At 42.4% G+C, this 12,021-nt stretch overlaps 1 protein-coding gene across 1 annotated transcript in view; it reads right to left on the reverse strand.

Moving 5' to 3' along the window:
- Window positions 1-359: 359 nt before the first annotated feature.
- The window catches only part of ankrd50 (ankyrin repeat domain 50), a 51,669-nt gene continuing 40,007 nt past the window's right edge, over window positions 360-12,021 (reverse strand). The window contains exon 4 of the mRNA XM_028459427.1: window positions 360-4,312. Coding sequence (XP_028315228.1) covers window positions 774-4,312 — 3,539 coding nt within the window. The 3' untranslated portion in view covers window positions 360-773. The remainder of the gene's footprint in view (window positions 4,313-12,021) is intronic.

The raw sequence follows: 12,021 nt of genomic DNA on the forward strand, positions 1-12,021 counted from the left end.
CAACTTGAGAACACAGCACCATGGTAGAATGTAACACGACAAAAGTCAACAAAAGTGGCTTTTTTCCCACCAAAGCAAAGATATAAATATGCTTCTATATACTTGTTTCTATGGAGAAAGTCGACACGATTTAGGCTTAGCACACAATCCAAGTGTTTTTTTGGGGAAAGGCCGACTATCAACACACTTTATCAGTTACCGTCTGCTGGTTTGTGACAATGTACGTAGTGGTACACTGCAGTCTGTGCGGGTTAGACAAAAAAAAAAAAAAACACACATCAGTATGTGTCACTTAAACTTTGATAGAGACACAAACGGGGAAACAAACAAAAGTAATTTTCCTTTTTTTTTTTAAAAAAAAAAAGTGCATACACTTAATTAAATATTAATACATTAAATAAAAAGAAACGGAAAGTTTGCAGGGGTACATGAAGAAGGCTGTGACAGATGTAGGCACACCAAAGTATCAGTTCGCACATGTTTTAGGCAGAAATCAATCTTTCGGAAGAAAAAAAAAAAAAAGTCCAATACGTTGTGTAGATGAAAACAGTTGCTATGGCACTCCCCCCGCGTCCCCCCCCAACGTCTGCATGACAAATGGCGATCAAGACATAATGTTTGAGTTTGAGATGAGGGGCTTCCAGATTGAGGCATTCTTCATGCAAGACTGATTCAACCCACGTGATGACAGTTCTGTCGAGTGCAATCCAGTATCAGTTCAGTCAATAAACGGACCACATGTGCTGCTGCCACGCTGTTGTTCTTTACACCAGCTATAACGGAGTCTCCTTTTTGTAGTTGAACGCAGGGTCTGATCCTTCAATCTGCAGTTTCAGGGCTTGTTTAAGGCTTAGCTTTGTTTCCCCGATGGGATAGTTCTCCAAAACATCTTGGTGGCCGCGGTTCTGCCCAGTCCGTGGAACCGATACCCGGCTTAAGAAAACCTGATTGCCCTGGAGGTGGTAGTTGGGGTTGGTCATGATCCCGTTTCTCCTCTTCTCAGCACAGCTCTGCTGCTGGGTGAAGAACTCATCTTGGCACTGGCCCTTTTCCTGCTGGACTGAACCCCCGATCAGGATCTTACAGTGAGGATCCTTGACTGCGATGTTTGCTACTGATTTATTGAAAGCTATTCGTTTGTCAAACTGCGTCATCTCATATTCTAGAACTTGACCGGGGTTGGAACCACTGATTTTAAGTTTTTTCTTGTCTCCTGAAGCACCTTTGCTGTTCATGGTCCCGTTGCCAATTTTACTTCCCTTTGTCAATTTTAAACCGGTTCTCAGTTGAGCCCAGTCAAATTCATTGGATGGAGATGATGGCGGCTGACCAATAGACTTTGTGGTAGAGGACGGAGAGACAATGGACTGTCTGCTGCGGCTGCGAGGGAGCGAATGCTGTTGAATTTGTTCCGTGAATGTTAGTCCATGGAAAATGTCGATGGGCACAGTCTGCGCTGTGGCTGTGGATGATGTGGTTCTTAGCGACGAGTTTTTGGAGCTCTTGAGTGAATTATTTGACAAGGATTTCTGTCGGTCAACAGTGGAATCAGGAGACTCTGATGGTGAACTGAAAGCGTGGACTGGTCCGTTGGTTAGACCCCGTCCGGATGATTGCATGTCGCCCACCCCAGTGCTGCCAGAACTACTGGACTTGATGGTAAGGGACTGCATTTTCCCAGCCACGGAGAGTGGTGTTTTTTCATCCATAGTGTGGACCGGGGAAGGGTTGCAGCCATTTAAAGTTGTAGCTCCGTATTTCTCCAGAAGTTTAATGATCATTGAGTGGCCACCTTTAGCTGCAACCCTGATTGCTGTCCGGCCAAACTGGTCGGCGTGGTTGGGGTCGGCGCCATTTTCAAGAAGTATTTGCACAACGTCAATGTGACCTTCCTGGGCAGCGATTCCGAGGGCTGTTGCTCCCTGGTTGCACGTGTGATCAACGTGCGTAGCATTCTCTATCAAAAACTGCACCACCTTCGTATGACCTTGCCACGCGGCAGATTGGAGTGCCGAACGTTTTTCATTGTCGCAGGCATTCACGTCGGCGTGATAGTTAATCAGCAGCCTCACCATTTCGACATGTCCTTGCCAGCAGGAGACGTGCAGCGCTGTCCTTCCCTCGGTGTCGCAAGCCTCCACGTTAGCCCCGTTTTCAAGGAAATATTCGGTCATGGCTAGCTGATTTTCCAGTGCCAGTATGTAAAGTGTTGGTCGTCCATCGGCATCTTTGTGATCAATATCAGCACCGTGGCTCAGCAGCAGCTCAACAATGTCTCTGTGACTTTCTAGTGCAGCTACCCTGAGAGGGTTTCTTCCATCGTAACCCCTCTGATCAATACAAGACTTGTTTTCCAGAAGAATTTGCACACAATCATAGTGTCCTTCTTGTGCAGATAGTATCAGCGGTATTCGGCCATCATTATCCACCTCTGTACAACGAGCACCTTGTTCAATCAGGGCATCGCACACCTGACGGTGGCCTTCAAATGAAGCCATGTGAAGCGGGGTCCAGCCTGCATCGTCCCTGTGGTTCTCATCCAGACCTCTGTCCAGCAGAGTCCGGACCACCTCCACATTCCCCTGAGCGGACGCTATGCTCAACACAGTCCTTCCTTCGCTGTCAATGCTGTCGACAGCAGCGCCCCAAAAAAGTAGTGCGTTTACAACTGAAGCATGGCCCATTGATGCAGCCGCCAGAAGAGGAGTGCGGCCGTTATTGTCTGTGTGATCGACATCAGCTCCACCTTCCAGAAGTAGGTCTACTACATCTACGTGTCCTTCATAGCCAGCTACAAGGAGAGGCGTCATACAGTCCTTGTCACAGTGGTCTACCTCGGCTCCTCTGTCAATCAAAAGACTCACGACTGATGCATGGCCCTTACTGGCTGGGACACAGAGAGCAGCAACAGAGAGCGCCGTCCTGCCATCCACATCATCATGGTTAACTTCAGCTCCATGGTCCAGAAGGTGCTCCACAATCTCTCTGTGCCCCATGTACGCCGCAGCAATGAGCGCCGTTCGTCCTTCATTGTCTGCCTTGTTGACCTCGGCCCCGTGCTGAAGCAGGTTGAGCACAATGTCTTCATGGCCGCCCCAAGCGGCCGCTCTTAGCGCAGTTCTGCCATCAGCATCAGCACAGTCAACTTTAGCTCCAGCGTAAAGCAGAGCGGAGACAACCTCCGAGTGCCCGCCCCAGGCCGCCGAGCGAAGGGCCGTCCACCCGTCGTGATCTGTGTGGTTTATGTTGGCCTCGCAGCCAATCAGGCAGTTGACCACTTTGGTGTGTCCTTGTCTTGCAGCGAGAGTTAGGGCCGTCTGTCCATGGTTGTCCTCCAGCTCCATGTTTGCCCCTCTGGATATGAGGAGGTTGACTACGTCCAGGTTTCCGCTGTATGTCGCGTTACCCAGAAGGGTTCGACCACTGGAGTCACACTGATTGACGGAGGCCCCGTTGTCCAGTAAAGTCCGTATGGAGTCCTCTCTCTCCAGGGCCCGTTGTACGATACATGATGCATGGTCGTTCTCATTGTTGACATGAGCGCCTGCTTTAACGAGGAGCTGAAGCACTTCCTGTTCTCTTGGTATGGAGGTGCTCAAAGAGTCTTTAGCCGGGGTCCCATTCCAAACCATCCAAAGAGCCAAATGAAATGGCTCGATGTGTAGATTGGAGTTGACAAGGTGCAGAGCAAATTCCTGCACTTCGACGGGTTTGAGCTGCTTCGCTCGGCAGGTGTAGCTCATGGCCAACATCCGGTGTCCCTCTGCCGCGTTGCATAAGTACTTTTGGGTGCAATGTTTAACATCCAGGAGCCACTCTGCAAAACTGTAGTGAAAAAGAATCTTAGTACTTCCAAGGCCGTCAAACAACAGCTTGGAGAGAATATCCATCTTTTTCTGAAACTCCTCCATTGTCAAAGTCATGTTTTTGGTCCAGACTGCGTGATACAGTTCCTTGACTGTAAGAGGCCTGCAGGTTGCCAGGATTACATTAAGAATTGGTTGGACTTTGGCAAACTGTTTTCTGACAAAGAGTCTCTGACAAAGCCACAGGTAGAGGCCGTTGAGAGTGCCCGGGATGTCGCGGATCTCACGAAGCATTATGAAGTTCTCCACCACGCCATCCAACACACGTTCCAGATAGAGAAAGCAGCCGCTGCTTTTGATGTGAAGCTGGTTGAGCATCTCGGCCGTTTCCTTGGTCAGGTGTTGCCTCAGGGCCTCCTCCTGGTCCAGTCGGTGTAGAATGTACTGCTGCACGTCCTTGACGATGTAGGCTTTGCGCAAGTCATCAAGGCTGATTTTTCGGAAGCCTAAAACAAAAGGAAATACAAAAATAAAGGTTACATATCATCACAGACCATTTTAATTACTTTTCTTTATTCAAGCATGAGGAAAACATAGCTAATGTTTTCCTCTACTTTTGAGAGTTTAAAAAAATATATGTTTTTGACAAAAACCTTGCCAATACATTAAGGTAGCGTTTTTTTTTTTCTAAAAGCACACGGTCAGATTGGAATGACCTGCAGGAGTGCTAAAAAAAAGCAAAGAACATCTCCCATTCATAGCCATTCAAGGCTTACTTTTTAATAAAGGTTGCCAGTCTTGAGAATAAAATAATCAGTCTTGGAATAACCTAAGCCACTCTGTGAACAGATGATTAAATGTTTTGTACCCCAAGTGTATCACTTTGTCTTTGCCGAAATAAAAACATAACAGCGTTAACATTCCTAATCAAATAGTCTGAAAAGGAATAAACAACATGTTGTGCTGCTACTGCTAATGTGATCAATGTTTGGTCAATCGTTACACTGTAAATGGCAAAAGGGACAGTGACTATGTTGCCTTTAACGCATTAAAAGTAATTCAAGTGTTTGTTCACAGGCTCATTTCTTGCCCTACATGCCCCCTACACAGACCATTAGAAATTCTAGTGAGAAAATAAATGATCATTGTTGCTCCTAATGAATATTCTTAAATGGGAATTGCTCTTGTAGACTTGTTGGAAGAAAAATAAAGGCTCCTTAATGGCATCAACTAATGGCCATGGAGTGAACTTTCGTCTGTGTTAAACAATCTGTTCATGGTGTGTGTAGCTGCAGCCCGAGGGCAAGGACAGCAGCTTTGCATACTTGTATTTACAGTTCCCATGCTTCCAGAGGTTACTGGGACAGGGAAAATAAGGCCTCCAGAGGCTTGCTCAATGTTGACATGCTGATTTTTTTTATTTATTTTTTTACAGCGTCATCTATGTGACTTCCTGCTCTTGGAACAAAATGCTTTGCTTCATCACACAGTAAGTATATTTGACTGTTCTGAAGCTTATTAGATTTAAATAATGAGGTTATGATGGGAGAAAATGAGCTTGCACAGAGGAAGAGATTTGTCTAAATCAGTGATTCTCGAATAGGGGTACACAATGGCACTACAGGGGGTACTTGAAAGAGAGAGAGAGAGAGAGAGAGAGAGAGAGAGAGAGATGACTGGTAAGGATAAAACTAATGAAATCAATCTATTCAGGAGCCTCTAAATCAGTGTTTTTCAACCTTGGGGTCAGGACCCCATGTGTTGCCTGAACTTTCTGAAAAATGTAAATAGATTTTAGAAATGCTGTAATGATTATTCTTTTTAAAAAAATTAAAACAACACAATTTTAAACAACTGTATTTCAATACAGTCACTGTATTTCTATACTTTCAATATAGTTAAACTAAAATTCAGTTAAAAAAACAAACAAAAAACATGACAAAAATCTAACTCTAGAAAAAAATGTCTTTGGAGTCACAAGAAATTCATGATATTAAAATGGATCTTTCCATTGTTTCCTTCCACTTATTTACAAAATGAGATCATTTAAAATGTGTTAACATGTTAATTCCATCATTACGCTCTATAGTTGTTTTTAAATAGTTTTTTTTTTTTAATAAAATGTTGTAGTTGGACAAAGTTGCTGATGCTGTTGTGTTGTGTGGGTAGAATAGGTCAAGGAAACCAAATGTCCCCCGGGTTTTGTGAGAATGGCACACCTGGAAGGACGGATAACAGCCCTGATACGTGAGTTACTGGGACAGGTTGAACAACAGTAGGAGCAGAGGAGCGTTCTTTATCACCTGCTTCTGGGTTTGTTTATGATCAAAACACTCCCACTAATGGCGCCCACTCACGGTTTTTCACTCAGGCTTTGAGGACTTGTTATAAGTCGAGGACATTTAAGAAACGTGGAGCTACATTCTAATTGAAGCCAACCTTGGTCTGTCTAATGTGGTAACAGACTACCACTCTTTCCACTTTGGCCAACTTTTGGAACAGATGCACAGGGAACATGACACAGTTGTCTCATGTTCTCATCTGCTTCAAATATTCTTTAAGCCAAACATTGGGAGGAGACCAATGCAAACATGAAGAAAACATGCTAACTACAGTTTACTCTGGTTGGCTCATGGTCGATGATGGTGACATTAGCAGGTATAGCTCAGTGCTAGAGCACATCAGGAGGTCTCTGGTTCGGTTCCAAATGCCCTAAATCATTTAGACTTAGATTCTAGTTCGATACTTCCAAACATCTTTCTTATTAAACCAATAACCTCGGCTAATATTTTCACTGACAATTATTTATTTGTTTGTCTGTTAGCAGCTGGATCAGTGTCAAAAATCTAAAATTTCTCATCTCTTGACGAAATTTCAAAAATTCATATCTGTTTGTAATTGGCCGATCTTTCTGAAATTTGATGCAGTTATATTAGGGTTGGTTCCTTAACTACCCCAGAGTATGTACGGTATAGATAGATACTGTAGCTGCATAAATACAACAAAAAAGTTGTACCTGTTTGTTAATTACAACCTCTAACGAGGCTGTAATTAACAATTCACAGTAATATGAGCACGTTATCGGCCGATAACCCTAACCCGGCCGTTTTGCAGATATAATTAACAAATAAAAAAACAGACTTTGCCAGAAGCCTCATCAACCGTAGAGAGGCAGGACTAAGTGCCGCCATCTTGTGTGTGGTGAGCAGACTACAGGAGTGCTTGCATACATATGAAAGTAATGAGACACTCAACAAGTAGAATTATTGGCTAAAATTACCAATTTCCAAACGGTTAAATTTTTTCCTTATATGTACTGTAGCTGTGAAACAGAATGCTTGTAAGTAAAGTATATAAGTAGGTAGTAATTGTTATAGGCAGAATGCTAGGCAGAAAATATCTTCATTGTTTTGTTTGAAAACATTTTTTGTCAATAAATATGAAATGTTTTACCCATCAGTAATAATTCTTTGCGCAAAAATACTTAAAATTACACTGTTACATAATTTTTAGCTTCATCTTATGTCAACAAAATCTCCAACATAGTGCATCCCTGATTTATAAACCGAATGGTGCATTCAATCCCACTCCTGCATCCTGACAACAGCCGACACTCAGTGACCTCCATCATCCTGTTATCAGTGCATTGTTCTACAGCTTTGTGTCACATCCCTCTTCTCCCTTAAAGGAACATTACCTCACTTTACTTGAATTTAAACACTGATGCAGTTGGGAGCAAAAAATTGCTTGAGCGTTAAAGCACAAATCTGAAACTGCACGGTAAAGAAGTGATGATCTATTTGATGATAACTGAAGTCAGGTTAATATCTAAAGTCACAGCAATGATTGAAGAGAAGACACCTCAGGATACTCGTGTGCATTCCTGCTCTCGGCGGGCTCACTACTCATCGCGTTCAGACAAGCTTCAGAGATACAGTTTCAGCCTTTCAGCTATCATCAGCGGGATTCTCTCCAGTTCTCACTACATCTCTTTGGAGCTAAAACCTGCATTAAAGTTACATTTTCTCATGAAAAATTAACTCAATTCACAAGAAGTTAATGTATAAATGGAGTGCCATTAGTTCCCCTTTCTTTTACTAGTCCACCGGCAAACTTCTGGATCAGATCCTTCTTTGGACATTTTGGATTTATTCCAACAGGGACAAGAAAAGCCCATTCAATGGAGAGGGAGAAACCAAAAAAGGACAAACCACGGATATAAAAAACAACTCTTGGCTCAGATGATGGAGCGGCCGTTAGTGAATATGTTCTTAACCCAAAGAAGGACCAGGAAAACTACTACAGAAATGGTTTTGTTTTGCTTTCACACTGAAGCTTGTAACTGACAAAACTAAAGGAACAGACCGTCATCTTGGCGAGGTTAAAAAAATGGAGACACACACACAAAATGTTTTAGTCCCAAAGCCTCCCCATACATCAGCTGCAGACATCAGTGTAGATGACAAATGTGAAGAAGTCAAGGACTGATTCATTCCTGTGGATGTATTCAAACTGCATTAGAAGACTTTGGCACAAAAGTAGCAGCTATGAAATGCTATACATTACATTAATGCGGTCATTCCAACGGACATTGTTTTCCACTCCAACCCCAGGAGTAATCCGGGCCTGGTTTGTGCATCGTTATAAGCAGTCTACAGGAACTGTAGTTGTGTGTTAGCAAGGCTTTGTGTGTATGGGAGAGTACATAGTTCATACCCGGAACAAAAGCGACTGCTAAACAAGCAACAAATGACACATTGATCAGGATGAGGGATGCAGCTCGCCACTACAGGCCTCTGAGCCAGCTGCTGCTTGTTACTCAACTGGATACCAGCCACAGGAGACAGAGCCCTCGCTACAAAAGAGGGACTGTTGGCCTCCTAGATTCATTTTTTCAGATGATCAACGACGCTCCGTGCACGTGTGTGTGAAAAACCTCTCAGATTGGGCGCAGCACACTCCTCTTGGTGGCACACCATGTAAAGTCACTGGATCCATAAAGTAAACAGAAACCCAAGCCCCGCTGCCCCTCTCCTCAGGACTCCCAGTAAACCTGTGCTCAACAAGCGTCTGCTCGACAGCTGCAGAGTTCCACCGTCCAAAAAACACACACAAGCATTACAAGTATGTCAATGTGAGTTCAACCCAGCAGTCTGCAAACAACTGGCTTTACAACGGTTCTAGCATAACCGTCAAGAGAAAGCAACAATGTCTAATTCATGGTGGACAAAGGTAGTAAGTTCCTTAAAGCTGCTACCCTCAGTATTTTTTTATTAGATAAACTCATAGTACAGTATATGCCTCATACAACAATGAGTAGAACATTATTGACTCCAAAAAGAAAAGTAAAAGGTTGAAATTGCAGCTTGAAAGTTTGTTTTTATCTCCACTGTATTGCTTTGTGTATTGCATTGTAGAATGTGGAGTCCCTTAAATCAGGGCTTCTCAAGCTTTTTAACCAATTTGAGCCCATTTTTGTTTTTTAGCCTTCATTTTGCAACTACACCAAACTTGCCAAATTTCAACCTATTTTTAATCACTTTTTCTTGGCATATTTTTGTTCCTTTTAATGCATTTTTCAGGCATTACTCCCAATTCCTGTCATTTCATCATATTTCAAAGCCCTTTCTGCACATTTTTCCACTTGCATGACATTTTTGGCATTTATAAACCCTTTCCACCACTTTTTCTAATGTTGCATGTGTTGACCCATTATTGTCACTTTTAAAGTCTTTTCATCAAATGTCATGCTTGTGTTTGCCAATTTAACCACATACAGCATTTATCACAGCTATTATTTGCCAGTTTAAACTAATTGTTCCTCGTTTTAAGCCAAAATTGACACTTTAATGCCCACTCTAATTTGCAACTTTTAACCAATTTTGGTGGTTTTTAAAATCCCATTTCACCACCTTTTCACTTTTAACACATTTTATTTCTGATTAAAACAAGGATTTACATCTTTGATATGACCATATACTATGGTGCAAAAATAATAAACTTCCCGAATAACAGAAGAAATTATTCATATCACAGATTCACACAACAATGGACCATCATTTTGCTGACTTTATGGATGGACCCCAAAAATCTCTCCCCTTTATTCCCCCTTATAGATGGTCCTGTCTCCACATGACTGTGGTCTCTGGAACCTTTATTTTGGGGGTCGCGGGCTGAACAGGTTGAGAACCACTGCTTTAAATCGATAGAAACGTTTTTACTAACCTTTTTCAATTCTTTTTGACAGAAATAGTGATTGATTCATTGATCTATGAGGCATACACTATGATTGTATCTAATAAAAAGGTTATCTGGGGTAGCAGCTCCATTTCATGCATGTTGGATATGTTTTTCAGCTGTGCAACACGACCACATTGTGAGAAGCTGAAATGAAACGATTACCGTTAACAATTAACGCACGTCAGGTCGAGGCAGAGTGCAGAAAAGGACACGTGTCCTGACATGCCTCATGCAAGGTATCAGACATGATGTAAAAGGCTTTCCAGTCAAACCTGTTGCAGGGCAACACGGAGGGATGGAGGGGGGGGGGGCGAGCATTTTCACACGTGCAGGTCGGCTGACTGAAGAATAAAGCACCACTAGAGCTCGTAGTCTTTCATTATTTGAGTGACAGAAGCTCATTATGATGGTGACAATGGAGCGAGTCAAAGGCAGTGCACCTGGTCATGTGTGTATGCCTCCACTCACTGTATCCCACAATGAAAAGCCAACCCTAATGGAGTTGTCACTATATATCACAGCAGTTCTTGCAGCAGCAACGACTGGAAATTTTATCCGAGCAGGGAAAACTAAAGTAGAAAACTGGAAAAACTAGATTTAAGGAGCCACAGATCAAAGCGACAAGGAGAGCAGAGATGGTTTATTACTCAGTTCAACCAAGTGTGAAAGCAACTGCTGTAGCTGACTGTAGTCGTCATATCAAGATGGATTTTTCTCAGCTTCTTTTATTCCCTATACATTAGACTTTATAACAGTTATTCACCCATAAAGCAAGTAGAGAATGCGTCATTTTGTCATTTAACTACAGACTGTCAGATTTTCCAGAAAACCTTGTGCTCTTTGTTCCCCTCACACTTACTGTAAAGCTGACAAATGCAACTGGCGGCCCGGGGACCACATGCGGTCCTCTGTGTGTCCCCGAAAAGAAAAATGTAATTCATGAAACTGGAAGCTATACGAAGAACAACTAAATATACAAAAAACACAGAAAACAACAGAAAAAAAGTAATAAAAACACAAAAAGATGAAAAAAAATATTCATAAAACACACAAAATTACAACAAAAGATGCACAAAACAACCAACTAAACACACAAAATGACTCCAAAAACAACATCATATACAAAAGTACTTGAAAGACACGCAAAATGACAACAACAACAGAAAAAAAAAAATCACAAAAACACACAATGCCTTAAAAAACACACTAAAAGACATCAAAAACTTGCCAGATGTATGAGAAAATCTACAAAATAAATTTCAAAAACACACAAAATATGTATATTCAAGCTTGTATCAATACTCGGTTTGGTCATTGTTCTATAAATGGTGACATGAATGTTGATAATGTGGCCCCTGGAACAGACAATCACATTTCTGTGGCCCCAGCTGTGATAGAAGTTCCCCATCTCTGCTGTACAGGATTGGTACCCTGCAGCAAAATAATAATAATAAAAAAAAAACCCCAATGACGTCCAAAGAATTCTGCACACCTCTTATTGCGGTTAGACTGGAATCAAGCCCCAATCAAAACCTCAGAATTAAATGAAACACTTGCCTTAGTACCGTGGCAGAGGCATGTCACATACCGAAGGGCATCACTTCAAGAGAACAACCAATTTTTTCCCCTTGTTCAGAGTCATGTTACCTCAGCGCAGCATCCAAGGTGTTACAGATACAGACAGAGGACCTGTAATTTGCCCAGCTGTCAGACTGCATGGTGGTAAATTACAGTATTCAGGGGGGATTATGGTCTCTTGCTCATCCAATGTGATCCTCAACAAGCAGCCTCGCAGACGACAACTCGCATGAATGTGACCATAAATCAGCTCGTCTGTATAAGCCTATTTAAAGAGAAGGGAGGCAAGCTAACTAAATAAGCCACCCTCATTCTTGTTTTCCAGGATTCAAAAGCACAGAAACAATCAATAGTGTTAAGACCATGTCAAATGATTTGTCAAATGGCCTCTTTGGTT

The sequence above is a fragment of the Gouania willdenowi genome, chromosome 10 (genome assembly GCF_900634775.1).
Source record: "Gouania willdenowi chromosome 10, fGouWil2.1, whole genome shotgun sequence".
NCBI classification, from domain to species: Eukaryota; Metazoa; Chordata; class Actinopteri; order Blenniiformes; family Gobiesocidae; genus Gouania; species Gouania willdenowi.